General features: G+C 37.5%; 1 protein-coding gene across 3 annotated transcripts in view; it reads right to left on the reverse strand.

The window, feature by feature from the left end:
- Klhl28 (kelch like family member 28) overlaps positions 1-19,728 on the reverse strand; it is a 35,246-nt gene that overhangs the window by 2,379 nt on the left and 13,139 nt on the right. For all 3 annotated transcript variants that reach the window (XM_042677938.1, XM_042677937.1, XM_042677939.1), the window contains exons 2-4: positions 8,641-9,539; positions 5,123-5,566; positions 3,496-3,704 (exon numbers count right to left, since the gene is read on the reverse strand). In XM_042677938.1, the coding sequence (XP_042533872.1) occupies positions 3,496-3,704; positions 5,123-5,566; positions 8,641-9,539 (1,552 nt within the window). The remainder of the gene's footprint in view (positions 1-3,495; positions 3,705-5,122; positions 5,567-8,640; positions 9,540-19,728) is intronic.

Genomic DNA, 19,728 nt, shown 5'->3' on the forward strand with positions numbered 1-19,728 from the left:
CATCAAAGTTATAATTCAAAATCAATGAAGGATTCCCAAGATAAGTATATATTTTATTTGTGTGCATGAAAAGAAAAAAAAAGAAACTTATTAAAAATATTTTAAGAAAGGAGGAGGAGAATGGGGAACTGTGACAGATGAGGAGGTTGATTGGGGTATATAACTGACATGTGGAAACAGCACAATAAATTCCCCTTGTACAGCAGGCAAGATGGAACACAGTAAAATACATTAGGAAAGAAATGCGGCAGAGAAAAAGAGCACATGGCATAAACATGCCATAGACAAGTCAGCCATTCAGCTCAAGGCAGCAGAAATTGGTCTTAGGTTAAATAGTGAGAACTGGATGGCTTTCTAACTGGTGGATCTCCTTTCTGTTCCCTATAAGGTTGTGACACTTAAAGATTTACTATCCCTCAGCCAGGTACCTTTGGTTCATGCCTGAAATCCTACCTACGTAAGGAGGCTGAGATCTGAGGATCATTGTTTGAAGCCAGCCTGAGCAGGAAAGACCATGAGACTCTTATCTCAGACTCAGAAAAAGCTGGAAGTGGCGCTGTGGCTCAAGTGGTAGAGCAGAGCCTTGAGCACAAACAGACTAAGGGACAGCGACTAGGCCCTGAGTTCTTTTTTGTCAACCCTAGGACTGGCAAAAAAAGAAAAAAAAGGATGTACTGTCCCATGTTATTTCCTCATTCTTGCCTTTTTTACTTCATTCTTAGTAGACTTTTGCCCCCATTTCCTTGTCAGACAAGTTTTGGTTATCAACTTATCTTGCCATTTGCAAGCTTCATACGCCACAATTTTCTTTGGACTTTTCTATTAACTTATTTCATAGCTACACTCTGTGTGTGTGTGTGTGTGTGTGTGTGTGTGTGTGTGTGTGTGTGTGTGTGTGTGTGTGTGTGTGTGTGTGTGTGTGCGCGTGTGTGTGTGCGCGCGCGCGCGCACGCGCGCGCATGCGCTAGCATTAGCTCTGACTTGGCTTTCTCAATTCAAGACTGTTTGCTCTACCACTTGAAACACACTGCCACTTCCAGTTTCTTGCTAGTTAATTGGAGGTAAGTGTCCCTCATGAACTCTTCTGCCTGGACTAGCTTTGATCTGCACTCCTCAGATCTCAGCTTACTGAGTAGCCAGAATTACAGAAGTGAGCCACCTAGCTCATGGCCATACTCTTATCCAACAAAGTGGACTTCAAGCCAAAGTTAGTCAAAAGAGATAGTGTCACTACATATTAGTAATGAGAATAATCTATTAAAAAGATGTAATTAAGCTGGGCACCTATAATCCTAACACTAGTCTCGAGCACAGTGCTTGGGACAGTGCCCAAACCCTGAGTTCAAGCACAGGACCCCCCTCTCCCCCCAAAAACAGATGCAATTAGTGTAAATAAGTGTACTGAATATTGTTTTACACAATTCCAAAACACAAACATTACTGGACATGAAGAAACACATAGGTCCAGGTACACAGGTACACTAATAGTGAGTAACTTCAATATCCCACTTTCTTTAATAGAGAAATCATCAGACAAAAAATATTAATAAAGAAACTTTGGAATTAAGTTTCACCATAGACTTTGTGGACTTAAATATCTAAAGAATATTCTATCTGACACATAAAGAATAAACATTGTTTCCAGCAACCCATAGATCTTTCTGAACTAGATCACATTTTAGGCTATAAAGCAAATCTTAGCAAATATAAAACAGTTGGAATAATTTTCCAAACAGATCATAATGCAATGAAATTAGAAATTAATAGCAAGGTAAGCTACATGGAGCAACTATATGGAGCATGATTATAAATACACTTTTGGTTTGGTTAGTTTGGTCAGGAAGAAAATTAAAATTTCCTAGAGTCAAACAAAACCACAATTTAATAAAAACCTTTGTGATATAGTAAAGGAATTCTAAAAGGGAAATTTATGGCTATGAGCACCTGCATTAAAAAGCTAGAGAGATATAAAACTAACAAAACCCTATATGATGCATCTCAGATCTTAGAAAAAAGAACAAATCTCCAAAGGTCAGGCAGAATTAGTAAAATGGAGACTAAAGACCAATACAAATTATTATTCAATGAGTTGAGTTGGATCTTTGAAAAAATAAACAAGATGGCAAATCCTTAGCTAAACTAAAAGGGGAAAATAACATTATTTTTAAAAGGGATGGAGGGTATTACAACAGATATACTAAGAGTCTCAGAGGATCCAAAGGATCTCAAAAAAATTGAAAATCAGAGATTTCATTCCACTCATCAGAACAGTTATCATCAAGAGAACACAAACAACGAATGATGACAAGGATGCAGGGATACTCTGGGTTGGATGTAAATTACTGTGGCCACTATGGAAACCAATCTGAAATTCCTAAAAATAAATAGGGCTGCCATTATGAACTCCTTTGCCACTACTGTGTATATGCCCAAAGGAATCAATGTACCTGAACACTCACGTTTATTGTGGCAGTATTCACAATAGCTAAGTATAGTATTATCCTAAGTCCTCATCAGTGAATGATAAAGATATACATGTATATATAAACACACACATACATGTATTTATGTATGTGTGTACATAAACACATACACATATATTTATTAAGTTCAGCCAATAAGAAGAATGAGATTATCTCATTTTCAGGAAAATCAGTGACTCTGGAGATCATGTACAAAATAATCTAGACTAAGAAAGATAAATACTACATTCTGTCTCATGACAGAGCTCCACATATATGAGGTAAAACCTACAGATGAAGGTAGAAAGAGGGCTGGGAAGGTGGCTCAGTGGTAGAGTGCTTGCTTTGCATGCATGAGGCCCTAGGTTCGATTCCTCAGACCATATAAGCAGAAAAAGCTGGAAGTGGTGCTATGGCTCAAGTGGTAGAGCGCTAGCCTTGAGCTGAAGAGCTGAGGGACAGCTCTCAGGCCCAGAGTTCAGGCCCCATGACTGACAAAAAAAAAAAAAGAAAGAAAGTAGAAAGTGTAGGAAGAGGATCGGTGGGAGAGGAAAGGAGAACAAAAGAGGATGAAAAGCGGTGAATATAATCAAGATACATTATATGCATGTATAAATGTCATGAAACTCATTCTGTATAATTATTATGTTAATATAAAACATTAAATGATGAAGTGTTATATGGACAAAAAAAGTTCTAGGTTAAAAAAACAACATTTCCCAAATTTGTAAAATCATACAATAAACAATGGCACATTAAGTAAACTGAAATGGTTTTTCTACCTAGTTATTTTTCAAGTTTACAACAAAAAAGTTATTCTTCTCTGAACAAATAATATCTTTACTGTTACATTTAAAGATAGTATTATTCCAAAAGTAGCACTATAGCAAACACTGCCCTATTTGTTAAGAAACTGATATATTATTATGGGCTGGGAAGGCAGCTTAGTGCCCACAGCCTATAAATGTACAAGGATCTGGGTTTAATTTATGGTACTGCAAAACAAATAAATGAACAAACTAATAAATATTACCTGTTCTGGGTTCTTTCATTCTTCTACACACAGTCCACTGATTTTGATGAGGGTCATATCTTTCAATGCTTGACAAATGTGAGACACCATTATGTCCGCCCACCACAAAAATAAAGCCTAGCATGACTCCCACGCCAAAGTGAATTCTTTTATCTGCCATGGATGCAACCATCTCCCAAGAATCCTTACTTGGATCGTAACGCTCCACACTGCAAATATTCATGAAAAAAGAATTAGTTCAAGATCTTTGTGTCAATCTCCCTTCCAAAGCAAAACTCAAACCCACCAGTTGAAAGTTCAAATAAAGAGATATAAAACACAAGTAATTTCCTCCACATAGTCTAGATAAGGTTTCTGGATAAAAGTTTACCTTGTGGATAGGGTGCAATAGTAAGTAGTATGCTATTCTTTTATGAGTCATTCTAGGTATCCAAGTGTGTGTGTGTGGGGTGGGGGTCCTGATTTTGGGATTCCCCCATATATGCACACATCCTTTATATGAAATAGCACAGTAGTTACATATAACCATAATAGTCTACTATTAAAATGCTCACCTTCAGGGCTAGGAATGCGGCTTAGTGGTAGAATGCTTGCCTAGCGTGCATGAAGCCCAGGGTTCAATTCGTCAGTATCACATACACAGAAAAAGCCAGAAGTAGCACTGTGGCTCAAGTGGTAGAGTACTAGCCCTGAGCAAAAGAAGCTCAGGGTCAGCACCCAGGTCCTGAGTTCAAGCCCCAGGACTGGCAAAAAAAAAAAAAAATTGCTCACAATCAGTAAAACACCTACCTCTCCAATTACAATTACTATTAGAGATAAAAAAATCTTCAGAATATCATTTTTCAATGAGGATTCAGGATTATGAATAGTTATCTATGAAGCAGTAACTTTAAACTTTTATTTTCTCACATTTACTTTTGTTTTTGGTGATAAGTCCCATGACTCCAACTGGCTGTCTCTCAGCTTTTTCACTCATGCCTGGCAACTCTAGATTTGAGTCACAGCTACATTTCTAGCTTTTTGATAGTTAACTGGACATCAGAGTCTCACAGACTTTACTACCAAGGCTGGCTTCAAATTGTGATTCTCAGATCTCACACTCCTGGGTAGCTGGGATTACAGGCATGAGCCACCAGTGCTCAGTTTCACATATACTATTTATTCGGAGGATATATTACAGAGTACAGGGATCTTTATGTTTCTGATTTTTAGGACCACCTAGATATATGACAATTCATATATGTTCAGAGAATCGTAATCCAGAAAGGAGTATTTAAATAAGAATTTAAATTTATGATGCATTATATTGCAATACAGGAATTAAATTTTTATTTCTTTAACAAGAAATGAATACAAAGCCAAATAAACACATATAAATGCATAAATCTAAAATGGTCTAATTCTTAATTTTTAGGTATCTGAGTTTTAAAACAATCTATTTAAATTTATTGAGTGAATGTGAGATTTAACAGGAGGGATTTGAATCCTAGGCATATAAGAAAATCCTGTATACACAATCAATCTTACTTGAAAATATTAAAGAGGAAGCTCACTTATACACATAAATTGTTAAGAAATACTTGTCAATAATGCCTTTAAAAATCTGAGACACAATGTGATTAAATACCTGTTCATGTGAGCAGGACCATACCCACCAATGGCATATATCATTCCATCCAAAACAGCTGCCGCGAAACAACTTCTTGTCGTAGTCATTGGTGCCACAGGTTGCCATTTTCTTAATTTGGGAATATATTTTTCTACAGATTGTAAATAAGACTGTCCATCATATCCACCTAAAGCATAAAGTTCTCCTGCAAGTACTACTACTCCAAGAGTACTTCGGCTCTCATTCATACTCTCTAGTGAAGTCCAGGTATTCGTATCAGGATTCCAACATTCTACTGAATTTTCATGTTTTCTGATAGTGACGCCAGAACGCGCATTTGTTTCAATACCACCTATAACATACACCTTTTGGTCTAAAACACATATTCCAAACTCATAGCGAGGAATGTTTAGGGGTGCCAAACCAATCCAAGAGTCATTTTGAGGAAAATACATCTCCACACTAAAGAATAAGCAGAAAAAATTAAAATTACAAAGCCGAAATGGCTCATAAAATATGTTGACTCTCAGTAATAAGGGACATGCAAAATTAAACTCACTATGACACATAATCCAGATAGGCACAAATTTAAAGTTAGATAATAAAAACTGTTGGAAACAATGTGGAGCAAAGAATGGGTACTCCAAGTTATCAGTTGGTACAAATTACCTTAGCAAACATTGATACATTAGCTAATGAAGTCAAACACATAGGTATACCTTCATTCCTGTATTCCTAATCTAACTTCTACTAAATTTTGCATTAGGAAACACATATACAAATTTTAATTAAATTATAACACAAAAATCCATCAAAAGGAATAGTTAAATAAGGCATAGTATATCTGTCCTATGGCGGAACAATTCCACTCTTAGATATATACTGAAGAAACACATATACATGTGTATATGTACAAAGATGTTCATAGCAATATTATGTCTAACAGCAAAAATAGAAAGCAATCTAAATACATATATACCATAAAATGGATAAATTGTGATGTTATACAAAAATATTATATAGTAATGAAAAAAAATCAATGAACTACAGCTGCATTTTCCTGAGGTGAATCTTACATGTGTAACACTGAAAGATACCAAATTCAAAAGAATATATTTGAAAGCAATATATTCAATATATTCAAAAGCATGTAAAACACATTTCTGGATCGGAAAGCAGATAGTGATTACCGTTGGGTTGGGAAAACAGTTCAAGCTGGCTTCTGGTGCTGGTCATACTCTGTGGATTGAACTAATTTGCAATGTTCAATTTGTTGAGCTACAGACAGGGGATTTGTACACTTATTTGCATGTATATGAGTTTAATACTTAAAATTCCCATTGTAGGAAGAAAGATTATATTATGTCCATATACTAGATCATAATATTGTGCCAGTGCAAATAAACAAATTACTTTCTCATGCAATTTCAGAGATGGCAGCAGGGAAGGGCATAAGAACTTCAAAAGTATTGCTAGTAGTAGTCTATTGGGTTGTTTTAGTCTGTTTTCTATTATTAATGACACCAATTCCACAGACTTCATGAATTATAGAGAAGAGGATACTTTTGGCTGATAGTTATAGTCCATGGTTGGAGGATTCATGCTTTGAAACAGCCTTTTTGCCTGAAGAGTAAGTTCAGGACAACTCATAGTAAGAGGCAGGGAGTATGCTAAGTATATGTGTGTGAGTATGTGTATGTATGTGTGGGTACTCTCTTTTCTGTGTGAGTGTGTGTGTGTGTGTGTGTGTGTGTGTGTGTGTGTGTGTGTTTGTGCTGGTACTGAGGCTTGAACTCAGGATCTTGAGCTCTTCCTCAGCTTTTTCACTCAAGGCTGGTACTCTTATCAGTCGAGCCACAACTCCACTTTTTTTTTTTTTTTTTGCCAATTAAGTGGCAATAAGAGTCTCTCAAATTTGTTTGCCATACCTGGCTTATAACCTTGATCCTCATATCTCAGCCTCTTGAATAGCTAGTATTATAGGCATAAGCTACCAGTATTCAGTCAGAGGATTTTACCCATGTGATTTTAATTCGAATCACTTCCCAAAGGTTCTACATTTAAATACCATGGGTAGGTTAAGTTTCAACCTCTTATTACCAAATAGTATGGATTAAACTTGAAAACATGAATGCTTAGGGGAGACAATACTATTGTATCCCTGGTCTCCAAATGTTTATGTCCTATTCACACATGCAAAATACACTCATCTATCTCCAACAGTACCAAAGCTTCATTAACTCATTCTGAATTATTAGATAAAAAAGTCATTAATGATGTTCATATTGCCAAAGGAGAATAGCTGTTTTCATCTTTATATCTCTGATATAACAAATCAAGCAATGAATACTCAACATGAGCCAAATCAAAGACGTTATTGTACACCATGATAAAAAATTTATGTATATTAAAAAACTATTTCAAAGAGGGTAGTAAAATGACCAGATTTATATTTTAGAATAACATGCAAAAGATTTTTCCTTAGAGAAGAAGATTGAAAGCTCAAGATTAGCATCCAAGTGATGTGAGGTTTAGAAGTACAGGTAAGTTAAGAATAGAAGTACTAAAGAGAGAAAATGCATCATAAAATTAGAAATGCTTTAAGAGAGTATACTGACAGGATTTGGTACTTAGATAAATAAAAAAAAGGAATGTGATAGGAAGAGAGAAATCTTTCAAAGATGAATGTTATTTCTTCATTAAATAATTGTTTAGATGATTATATACTAGGAGAATACAAGGTGAGGAACCACTTTAAGGGAAAAAATAATGTGTTTAGTTTAGACATTAAGGTGCCGATGAAATATCTAAGAATGGTCTACCAAAAAAAAAAAAAAAAGAATGGTCTACCTTTCTATGTATTTTACACTGTTGGTTATATTCCTTTTTGTGTTGACAGATTTAAATTCCTTTATTTTCTAACTATTTGCTCAGGATTTTCTTATCGCTAAAATTGTCCTGGCTGACCTTATGAAATTAATTCACTAATTAATCCTTTTGTTTCCTTTGCCTTCTTACTGGGGAGAAAGACATCTAAGCCATTTCTTAAAGAAAACACATTGAAAAAAATGAATTGCACATAAAGCCCACAATTTACAGCAATATCCTGTTTTTTATTTCTTTGATGATTCTTCTAATTAATTGTTTTTTTTCAAACCCATTCCTGTCCTCAGTCTACCCTCATCCCCGGTTCCTAGTTCTCTTCTTTAGCATTTTCTTATACAGTTGACAAGAATAAATATCACCTCCAGCCTGGTTTGTTCCAATAAAGATGTAGTTGGTTTCAGAAAAAAAAGGTAGTAAGTAGATGATATAGATAAATGAGAATGCTCTGGTGGGTATAAATGTTAGTAACTGAGTTTTGAAGAAAATGGATAACAATGTGATTAATACAATGATGGATTTTAAGAAGAAAAAAACAAAAAGCAATAACGAAAACAAAGGAAAGTAAATTTTTTTAAAAATACTGAATATAAGCACATTTAAAAAGCATAAAATCTAATAACATCACTCCTTTTAGAAAACCTTCTATTTACCTATCCAAACAGGCAAAGAGTCCAGATTTCCCTCCTACTGCACACAGTACTTTGGGAGCACAGCGCGGTCGTGTCATCAAGACTGTCTGATGAGAGAGTCTATGTTCAGGCATGAAGTGGTACTTTAGGGCTTCATTCAAAAGATGTTTACAAGCACGATCATCCCGAATAAGATGATTTGCTTCATATAGCCTAGTGAGAAATTTAACACTCAATAATGGTAATCGTACGCTGTTCAGTAGCTGTGCTAGGTACTTCTGGCGTTCTTGTACATCATATTTGATCCAAGATTCTAATGCATAAAAAACAGTCTCCTCTGTAGCTACATTCAAACAGTCGTTGGAGACAATTTCATCCAAATCAGCATGTGTAAGTTCAAAAAACTCTTCTGTCTGGCAAACAGATTCAAAATTCTGGCATATGTATTTAGTGGCTGCCAAATAAAGGTCATGACAACCATATGTCTCTGCAAAACGAGAAATTCCAATACAATTACCAGGATCAAGTTGGCTTTCAAGAAATGCGCAACACTCTTTCAGGACCAGCTTTATCTGAAGTAGGTTTGCTGCTGGAAGGAGAGTTTCAACTGTGTCCTGAGAAATGAAAACAGTTCCTGTATAGGCATATTCTACAATGGCCTGAAGAGCAGTTTCATCAATGCACTGAAACTCAACCTCACTGTTCTCTTTTTCAGAAAGATTTCCAGTGAACATAGCTTTGAAATATGGGCTAATGCTGGCAAGTACCACTTTGTGTGCATGAATTTTAACATCCCCTACACGAAGAATGATGTCACACAGTTCGTGATGTTGACGAAGAAGGTTTAATCCTTGCAGAAGTTGTTCAGAATGCAAGTGGGTTAAGTTAGCAAGCATGTAGGTTGGGGATGTGTGGTCCATCTACAAAAAAACCCAAAAAGTACAGAAAGTTATTTCAAAGTAATCATGCCAAGCTGATTATATTTCAAATAGTATATTCAGATTTATTAGATTTATTATTTGCTTTCTGTGTGTTGGTTTCTAACTTCTAAATTGTAGAGCAAAAAAAATTGAAGGTAACTTAATTTTCATCTAATTCACCTCCACTGTGACAGATATTAGCAAATGGAGGCCCCAAATCTTACATGATAAACTCTAAACAATAAAGGTCTCTGGAGTATAGGCTTACTGATTAAAACTGTCAAATCTATCGTTCTGTTTACCTTCCAAAAAGCCAAATCTAAGCTATCACTGGAGCAAAATGCAAATGTGGGAAGAAAATGTATTAAAGCAAAATTAGTTTTGAAACAATACTAGCTAATTGACTATTTCTTCAATAACCATATCAGTAATATCAATTGGAAAGAAATTACATCTTCTGCCAAAATTCAGTAATTTAACAAACAAAAGTATCATTGCTGTCAATTCAGTAACTATAGCAAAATCAGTGATCTCAGCAGCCCATGGAACATTCTCCAAAACAGATCACATCATAGTACACACAAAGAACCTAAGCAAGAGGATTGGCAATAATCCTTTGCATCCTCTCTGATCACAGTAGAATCAAGCTAGTTCTCAACAACACCACACACTGCAGAAATCACTCCACTACATGGTGCTGAATAACACACTACTGAAACACCTAGGTCAAAGAATAAATTAAAGAAGAAATTAGAAAGTTCTCACAATTCAATGAAAATGAAAACACATCACAATGGAACCTCTGGGTGCAGCAAAATCAGTGTTGAGAAGAAAGTTAATAGCCCTAAGTGCACACATAAAAGAAAACAGAAACAGCTCAAGTAAATAACTGTATGATGTAATTAAAACCTCTAGAAAAAAAATCAAAGCTAAAACTAATAGATGGTGAGAAAGAGTAAATATTAGGGCAGAAATCAACAAAATATATACATAAAATCAATACTAAAAATACATACATAAAATCAATGAAATGGGCTGGGAAGGTGGCTCAGTGGTAGAGTGCTTGTCTGCATGAGACCCTGGGTTTGATTCCTCAGCACCACATAAGGAGAAAAAAGAGAATGATGCTATGGCTCAAGTGGTAGAGTGCTAGCCTTGAGCTGAATAGCTGAGGGACAGTGCCCAGGCCCAGAGTTCAGGCCCCATAACCACCACCACAAACAAAAATCAATCAAACAAAAGTCTGGTTTTTTGAAAAAATTGACAGACCACTTGTGAGGTTAATGAAAAAAAGAAGAGAGGAAATTCAAATCAACAAGACACAGAGATGCCACCAAAAATATTACAACAAACATCCAGGAAATCCAAGTGATTATAAAGGGCTATTTACAAAACCTGTACTCATTAAAGAACAAAACCTAGCAGAAATGGATAAATTTTTAGAAATATACAAACTGCCTAAAATGAACCAAGAAGATATAGACCAGCTAAACCAATAACATGCAAAAAGTTGAAGTAAGTAATCAGAGGTCCCCCAACAAGGAAAACCCAAGGCCCAAATGGATTCACTTCTGAATTCTGTAAGACTTTTAAAGATGAACCAATACCAATATTGCTCAAGCTTTTCCATAAAATAGAAGCAGAGGGAGCAATCCCAAACTCATTCTATGAAGACAATATCACACTCATCCCCAAACCAGGTAAGTATCCAACAAAAAAAGAGAACTACAGACTAATCTCTCTGATGAACACAGAATCAAAGCTCTTCAATAAAATATTAGTCAACAGAATCCAGAAACAAATACAAAAAAATCATACATTATGACCAAGTATGCTTCATCCCATAGATGCAAGGCTGGTTTAACACACACAAATCAATAATTGTAATTCACCCTGTCAACAAAGCCAAGGACAAGAACCACATGATCATCTCAAAAGATACAGAAAAGGCCTTTGACAAAATACAACATCAATTCATGTTAAAAGCTTTGGAGAAAATGGAATAGAAGGAATATTCCTTAAAACAATAATGGCTACATATGACGAACAGCCAATATCATACTAAATGGGGAAAAACTAAAACCACTTCCCCTAAAATCAGGAACAAGGCAAGGATGCCCACTCTCTCCACTCCTCTTCACTATAGTTTTGGAATTCTTAGCCAGAGCAATAAGGCAAGAAAAGGATATTAAAGGGATTCACATAGGGAAAGAAAAAACTAAACTATCCCTATTTGTAGATGACATGATCTTATACATAAAGGACCTAAAATTCTCCACCCCAAAACTCCTGTAGCTAATCAACCACTTTGGTGAAGTAGCAGGATACAAAATTACCACCCCCCAAAAAAAAAATCAGTAGTCCTGTTTTTTTTGTTTTGTCGGTCGTGGGGCTTGAACTCCAGGCTTGAGTGCTGTCCCTGAGCTGTCCAGCTCAAGGTGAGCTCTCTACCAGTTGAGCCACAGCACCACTTTCAGTTTTCTGGTGGTTAATTGGAAATAATAGTCTCACAGACTTTCCTGCCTGGTCTGGCTTTGAACCTTGATCTTCAAATCTCAAGCCTCCTGAGTAGCTAGGATTACAGGCATGAGCCTCTGGCGCCTGGCCAGTAGCTGTCGTATATGCCAACAATGCACAAGAAGAAAGGGAAATCATGAAAACAACCCCATTAGCAATAGCCTCAAAATAAACAAACAAACAAACAAACAAAATAACGTAGGAACCAACCTAACCTAAGATGTAAAATATCTCTATAACAAAAACTATAAAAATCTAAAGAAGAAATCAAAGAGGACACTAAGAAATGCAAAGATTTTCCAAGTTCATGGATAGGTAGAATCAATAGTGAAAATGGTTATACTGAAAAAAATAACATAAATTCAGTGCAATCCCTATCACATCCCAATGACATTCTTTACTGAAAGAAAACAATCCAAAAATTCATATGGAACAACAAAAGACCTAGAACAAAAGACCTAAACTAGCCAAAGCAATTCTAGGCAAAAAAAAGCAATGTGGGCAGTATTACAATACCAAATTTCAAACTCTACTACAGAGCCATAATAACAAAAAGAGCTTGGTATTGGCACAACAATAGACCTGAAGGCCAATGAAACACATTAGAAAACCCAGAAATAAAACCACATACTTAGAGTCATCTGATATTTGACAAAGGAGCAAGGACATACAGTAGAAAAAACAGAGCCTCTTCAAAAACTGGTGCTGAGAAAAATGGGCAGCCATATGCAGAAAATTAAAAGTGGATCCCTGCTTGTCACCATCCACTAACATCAACTCAAAATAGATCAAAGACCTCAACATCAGACCTGAAACTCTGAAACTACTGCAAGAGAGAGTAGGAGAGATATTAGAACTTACAGGAACTTCCTGAATAGAGTCCCAGGGGCACAACAGATAGGAGAGGGATATGACAAGTGGGACTACATTAATATAAAAAGTTTCTGCATAGCTAAGGACATAGCTACTAAACTACTAAAGTATCAGCCAACCAATTGGGAAAAGACCTTTACCAGCAATACATAAGAAAAAGGCTAATATCCAATATATACACAGATCTCAAGAAACTAACCCCTTCCAAACTTAATACACCAATTTCTAAATGGGCAAGGAGAGACTTCTCAGAAGAAAAGGGAATAATGGCAAAGAAATACATGAGGAAATGATTATCATTCCTGGCCATAAAGTAATTTCAAATCAAAACAACCCTGAGATACCGTCTTACTACAGTTAGATAGGCCAACATTTTGAATTCTAACAACAAATGCTGGTGGGGATATGAGGGGAAGGAAGCCTGTTGTACTGCTGTTGGGAATGTAAACTAGTACAACCACTCTGGAAAGCAGTCTGGAGGTTCCTCAAAAAATTAAACATGGACCTTCCCTATGACCCAACCAAACCATTCCTTGGCATCTACCCTGGGCATTATGGGCCAGGATATGATAAGGACACCTGCACATCCATGTTCACTGCCTCACTATTCACAATAGACAAGATATGAAAACAACTCAGATGCCCCACTATAGGTGAGTGGATCAAAAAATATAGTACTTATATACAATGGAATTTTACACAACCATTAGAGAGAATAAAATAATGTCATTTGCAGGGAAATGGATGAAACTAGAACAAATCATGTTAAGTGAAGTAAGCCAAGATCAGAGAGACAAACGGTGCATGTTCTCCCTGATATACAGAAATGAGAACTAAAAGGCACTGGGATATGATAAAGTACACAGAATTCTACATACCCACAACCAGTGGGACCAAAAGAGGATTGTCTTAGGAGAGAATCACAATGAAGCACCTCCTCATATGTACAAAAAAAAAAAAAAAAAACTGAAATGAACTCCAAAGATACTCAAAGGACAACTTTCTTTATTTGTTTTTGCTTTTTTGTGAACTCTGTATTCCTTACCTTATATATGGTATATTCACATCCACACTTGGAGGAGGGCACAGAATCAGAGGAAAAAAAAGGGTGAAAAAGTGCAGGAGTGGAGCGCACTGGCTGCACCAGACATTGATGAAAGTGAACTATGCAACTCGCAGGTAGAGAGGGAGAGAGAAAATAGGAGAGAATGAGGGAACAGATAAGAGAATAAACAGATGACACTATGTGAAAGGAAATATACTTACTTTCAGATGTATATAAAGGTAACCCACTGCATATCATTTCTAAAACAACAACAAAAAGTAAATTTGGGGAAAAAATCATGGTGAACAGAATCTAGTGTTCAACAGTGAGGTCAATAAGGCTCATTTATTAATTTGTATCATAGCCATTCAACTCAGATTATGCCTATTTGTCTACCTATACTTCTAGAAGGTGAAAAAGAAAAACAGGAGGGCTGGGAAGGTGGCTCAGTGGTAGAGTGCATACCTTGCATGCAGGAGGCCCTGGGTTCAATTCCTCAGTACCACATAAGCAGAAAAAGCTGGAAGTAGCACTGTGGCTCAAGTGGTAGAGCTAGCCTTGATCTGAAAAGCTGAGGGACAGCGCTCAGGCCCAGAGTTCAGGGCCCACTAATGACAAAATAGGGAAAAAGTAAAGGATGAAAAATAAAAAATTGGACAGTAAGTACTGTAGCAGGCTGCAAAATGGTCTGTTAAAGACATTTACACCAGAATCCCTAGAACCTGTGAATGTTACTTTATATACTTAAAAAAAAAAGGATTTTAAAGATGAGATTGAAGATTTTGAGGGAGATCATCCTGATTAGCCAGGTAAGCCCTGTGAAATCAACATGTATCTTATAAGACAGCAGAGGATATTTGATACAGAAGAAAGAGAAAGGTCCTGTGATTACAGAGGAAGAGACTGACATACTATAGTCATACACTAAAAACTGCTACCAACTGCTAGAAGCTAGAAGAGGCAGTCAAGGGACATTAATTTCATACTTCTGGATTCTGGACTATGAAAGAATAAATTGGTGATTTGTTACAACAGCAGTAAGAAATAAATACATGAACATTTTAGACATCATGGTCCCTATATAGACTGTTCCTTCCCTCTTCCACGAATGCCTCAACTACAAATTATAAGAAGAAAGGTAAACTGGGTGTAAGCCTGTAATCCTAGTTACTCAGGAGACTGAGATCTGAGGATTGTGGTTTGAAGCCAGCCCAAGCAGGAAAGTCTGTGAGACTCTTATCTCCAATTAGCCATCAGAAAACTAGAAGTGGAGCTGTGGCTCAAAGTGGTAAAGAGCTAGCCTTGAGGAAAGAATCTCAGGAACACCCAGGTCCTGATTTCAAGCCCCACAACTGACCAAAAAACAAAAAATAAAAAAAATAAAAATAGATTATCTAGTTTCAAGGCTAGCACTCTACCACTGTGAACCACAGCACCACTTTCAATTCTCTAGTGATTAGCTAGATATAGAGTCTCAAAATCTGGGCACACAGGGACAAAGTAGGGTGCTATTGGCTCACAACTGTAATCCTAGCTATTCAGGAGGCTGAGATCTGAGGATCACAGTTTATTTTTCTTTTTTACTTTCTTTCTTTTTTTTTTTTTGGTTGGTCATGGGGCCCGAACTCTGGCGCCTGGGCACTGTCCCTCAGCTCTTCAGCTCAAGGCTAGTGCTCTACCACTTGAGCCACAGTGCCACTTCTGGCTTTTTCTGCTTATGTGGTGCTGAGGAACCAAACCCAGGGCCTCATGTATGCTAGGCAAGCACTCTACCCCTGAACCACCTTCCTAGCCTGTCACAATGTTTTTGAGCATCAAAGCAAATAATAAAAAACACAATTACAATATATTTCAGATAGTTAAGCTAGCAAATAGTTGAATAACCATTCCCGGCATATATTACTTAATAGAATGAGGTCCAGAGGTAATATAAGGCCAAGATGAAAGGTACCCAGGGTATGCCCCTCAGTTTTGTAGATATTATGCAGCCAAGGGACAAACACTGGATGACCAAATAAGGATCAAGATGTGATATTTAAGAAGAAGAAATTTAAGGAATTAGAATCCTAAGGTAGATTCTTAAAACTTTTATTTTAGCCAGGTTATGTAATAGACATCTGTAATCTCATCACTTGATAGGCTAAAGTAGGAGGACGAAGAGTTGAATTGTGAATACAAGGCTCTTCTGGGTATAGAGTGAGAACCTGCCAAAAAACAAAAACCAGAGCCTGGTGCCAGTGACCTGGCTAAAATAAAAGTTTTAAGAATCTACCTTAGGATTCTAATTCCTTAAATTTCTTCTTCTTAAATATCACATCTTGATCCTTATTTGGTCATCCAGTGTTTGTCCCTTGGCTGCATAATATCTACAAAACTGAGGGGCATACCCCTCATCCCTGTACTCCTAGCTACTCAAGAGGCTAAGAACTGAGGATTACATTTCAAAGCGAGCCCAGGAAGGAAAGTCCATGAGATCTTTATCTCCAATTAATTACCAAAAAAAGCCAGAAATGGGAGTTTGGCTTAAATGGTGAAATGTTAGCCATGAACAAAAAATTCAGGAATAGTGCCCAGCCCCTGAATTCAATCCCCATGACTGTGAAAAACAAATAACTCTTAGAAACAAATTTCAAATATCTGTACAGGAAATAAGGATTTGAACATGCTAAGGATTTGGTTTAAAAAACTGTGAGAGAAGGGACATTATATAGATGATGTCCTGAGTTGGTAAGTATTCAGGCTGGATGATAAGATCATACTATTCTATTTTTACGTGTTCCTGAAATTTTACATGGTAGTTTTTTTTTTTTTAAGAAAATATAAGACGTTACCTCTGAATATGACACACCCAAAAAATGTTAAGAGAACTGAATGAATTTACAAAATCACAAAATTAAGACACATTACTGAGACTAGAATGTTTCCTTAATGTTAAAACAATGTTCTAAGCATATTAAGTTTAAAAAATTGTAATGCAAAAGAGTTGAGCTGCATAAAACATTACTGAATCAATTTATAATTGTTGGCGCTTCTGACAAGAGTTTATTATTCTGACAGACCATCCAGAATAAAACTTTGTTCAAGCTGGGTGCTTATGGCTCATGTATGTAATCTTAGCTACTCAGGCAGCTGAGATCTGAGGATCATAGTTCAAAGCCAGCCCAGGCAAGAAAGTCCGTGAGACTCTTATCTCCACTAAACCACTCAGAAAACCGAAGTGTTGCTGTGGCTCAAGTGGTAGAGTGCTAGCCTTGAGCTGAAGAGCTGAGGAACAGTGCCCAGACCCAGAGTTCAAGTCCCACCACTGACAAACCCTCCCCTTTCCTCCCCTCCCCCAAAAAAACAACCAACTTTGTTCACTTGTCAAAATGTGCCAAGTTCTGTTCTGTTTGTTTGTTTGTGTGTGAAAATACTGTACAGAGGGGTTACAATTACATGGGCAAGATAATGAGTACATTTCTTATCAAGCATTGTAGCCTCCTCCTTTGTTTCCCCTTTCCATCCCTTCCCATCTGTTCTAAGTTTTACATGTATTAATTGCCTGTATTCTCAGAGCAACAATATAAGATAGTACTTTTACAAATAAAGAAATTTAAGGAACAGACTATTCACTCAAATCAAATTTTAAACCACAGTATTGTTTCCAAAATTTCAGTGCTATGTTATAGTCTTATTAAATAAGTTCTTAATTTTTTAACCTTATTAAAATTTTTTTTAATTTAATTTTATTTTATTTGTGAACATACTGTACAGAGGGGTTACAATTACATGGGCAGGATAATGCGTACATTTCTTACCAAGCATTGCAGCCTCCTCCTTTGTTTACCCTTCACCTCCCTTCCCAGCCTCGCCCCTCCCCCCCAATCCCAATCCTTCTCCTTCCCCCCCCCCCCCACATTGTAAATCTCGTTTTGGACATGACAACTTGTACTTCTCATTGTTGCAACAGGTCCACCTGTATCCTTAAACAACTGGTTTTTCCCCATCTCCTCCACAAGTTATACTGACATCAAATATAGTGAAAGCAGGGGTTATACTGTGGGGGAGAGACATACAAAGCAACAAAGAGATAATCTTATAAATGCATTAGAAACACATGCATGAAAGAAAAAAACATTAAAATACATATCTAAGGGTTCATTTTCCTGACATCACATTATCTGGCCTTTTCCGCTTGACTCATACATATACTAGATATTGCAAATAAGGGAAACCATAGGACCTATGTTTCTTTGGGCCTGGCTTACTTCACTTAATATAATTTTTTCCAAGCCTTTCCATTTCCTAACAAATGGGGCAATGTCATTCTTTCTGATGGAGGCATAGAATTCCATTGTGTATATATACCACATTTTCTTGATCCATTCATCTACTGAGGGGCATCTGGGTTGGTTCCATATCTTAGCTATGGTAAATAATGCTGCAATAAAAATAGTTGTGCTGGTAGCTTTAGTGTGGTCTTGTTTGTAAACATTTGGGTAAATGCCCAAAAGTGGGATTGCTGGGTCATAGGGGAGCTCTATGTGGAGTCTTTTGAGGAACCTCCATACTGCTTTCCAAAGTGGTTGAACAAGTTTACATTCCCACCAACAATGAAGTAATAACCTTATTAAAATTTTTAACTAAACAAAGAAATTAAAATGTAACAAGTAATACAAGAAACAACGTTGAAAATGAACTGTACAACTTTGGGGTGGGGAGGGAGGAGTTTGGGAAGTGGGTAGGGAAGTGATAGTAGGGGAAAAACAAAGGAGGGGTAACAATGCTTGAGGAAATGGACTCATTACCTTACTAATGCAACTGTAATCCCTCTGTACAGTATCTTTACAATAAAAAAACTAACAAAAAATATAGGCTGTGAAGGTGGCTCAGTGGTAGAGCTCTTGCCTTGCTTGCATAAGGCCCTGGGTTCAATTCCTCAGCACCACATAAGCAAAAAGAAAAAAGCTGGAAGTAGCACTGTGGCTCAAGTGGTAGAGCGTTAGCCTTGAGCTGAAGAGCTGAGGGACAGCGCCCAGGCCCAGAGTTCAGGCCCCAGGTCCAGAGTTCAGGCCCCACGACCGGACCCCCCCCCCAAAAAAAAACCTAACAAAAAATAAAATAAAATAAAAAGTAACAAATAGAAGCCTAAAAAAGATAAGTCATGATATTGGAGGCATTATAAGTGGCAGCAAGCAAGCAGCTTAGAACTTAAGGTTTTCCGAGTAGATCAAAGGTATACATACAGGGGGCTGCCGGAGCCACAGAGACACAGGGGGCTGCTTGCAGATCACCAGGTACCGGATTGCAGAACAGCGGATCGCCAGGAACAGAGAAACCTACCAGCCGGGAGTCTCCAGGAGGATCCCACCCCACCCATCACTCTCCACCGGAGCGGAGAGGCTCCATCCCGCCAAAGCCGCCCGGCACCAGCAGCGCCACAAAGGGACCTGTCGCGATCGCAACGACCCGGCGGGGGGCCGCCCAACCCAGCCCGCAACCACCCCAACTGAACTCGGACTGCAACAACAACTGACGGACTGCAACAACAACTGACGACCTACAGGGTGAGTACCCATCAGGGGACAGGGAATCCATCAAGGGAGACCAGAGCTGGAGGGAATCCCCAGACCCTGACCTAGACTCCCTACCCCAACACCCGGACCACAGGACCCACTAAAACTGGGAACTGTTCGAGAGCCCCACCAGCCGGTGGAGCACACTCTGCTGGCCAGGCCAGAGCAAGAGCGCCCCGGGAAGGGAGCTTAAATGCTC

Source organism: Dipodomys spectabilis, unplaced genomic scaffold, assembly GCF_019054845.1.
Source record: "Dipodomys spectabilis isolate Male_0828 unplaced genomic scaffold, ASM1905484v1 ptg000042l, whole genome shotgun sequence".
Lineage (NCBI taxonomy): Eukaryota > Metazoa > Chordata > Mammalia > Rodentia > Heteromyidae > Dipodomys > Dipodomys spectabilis.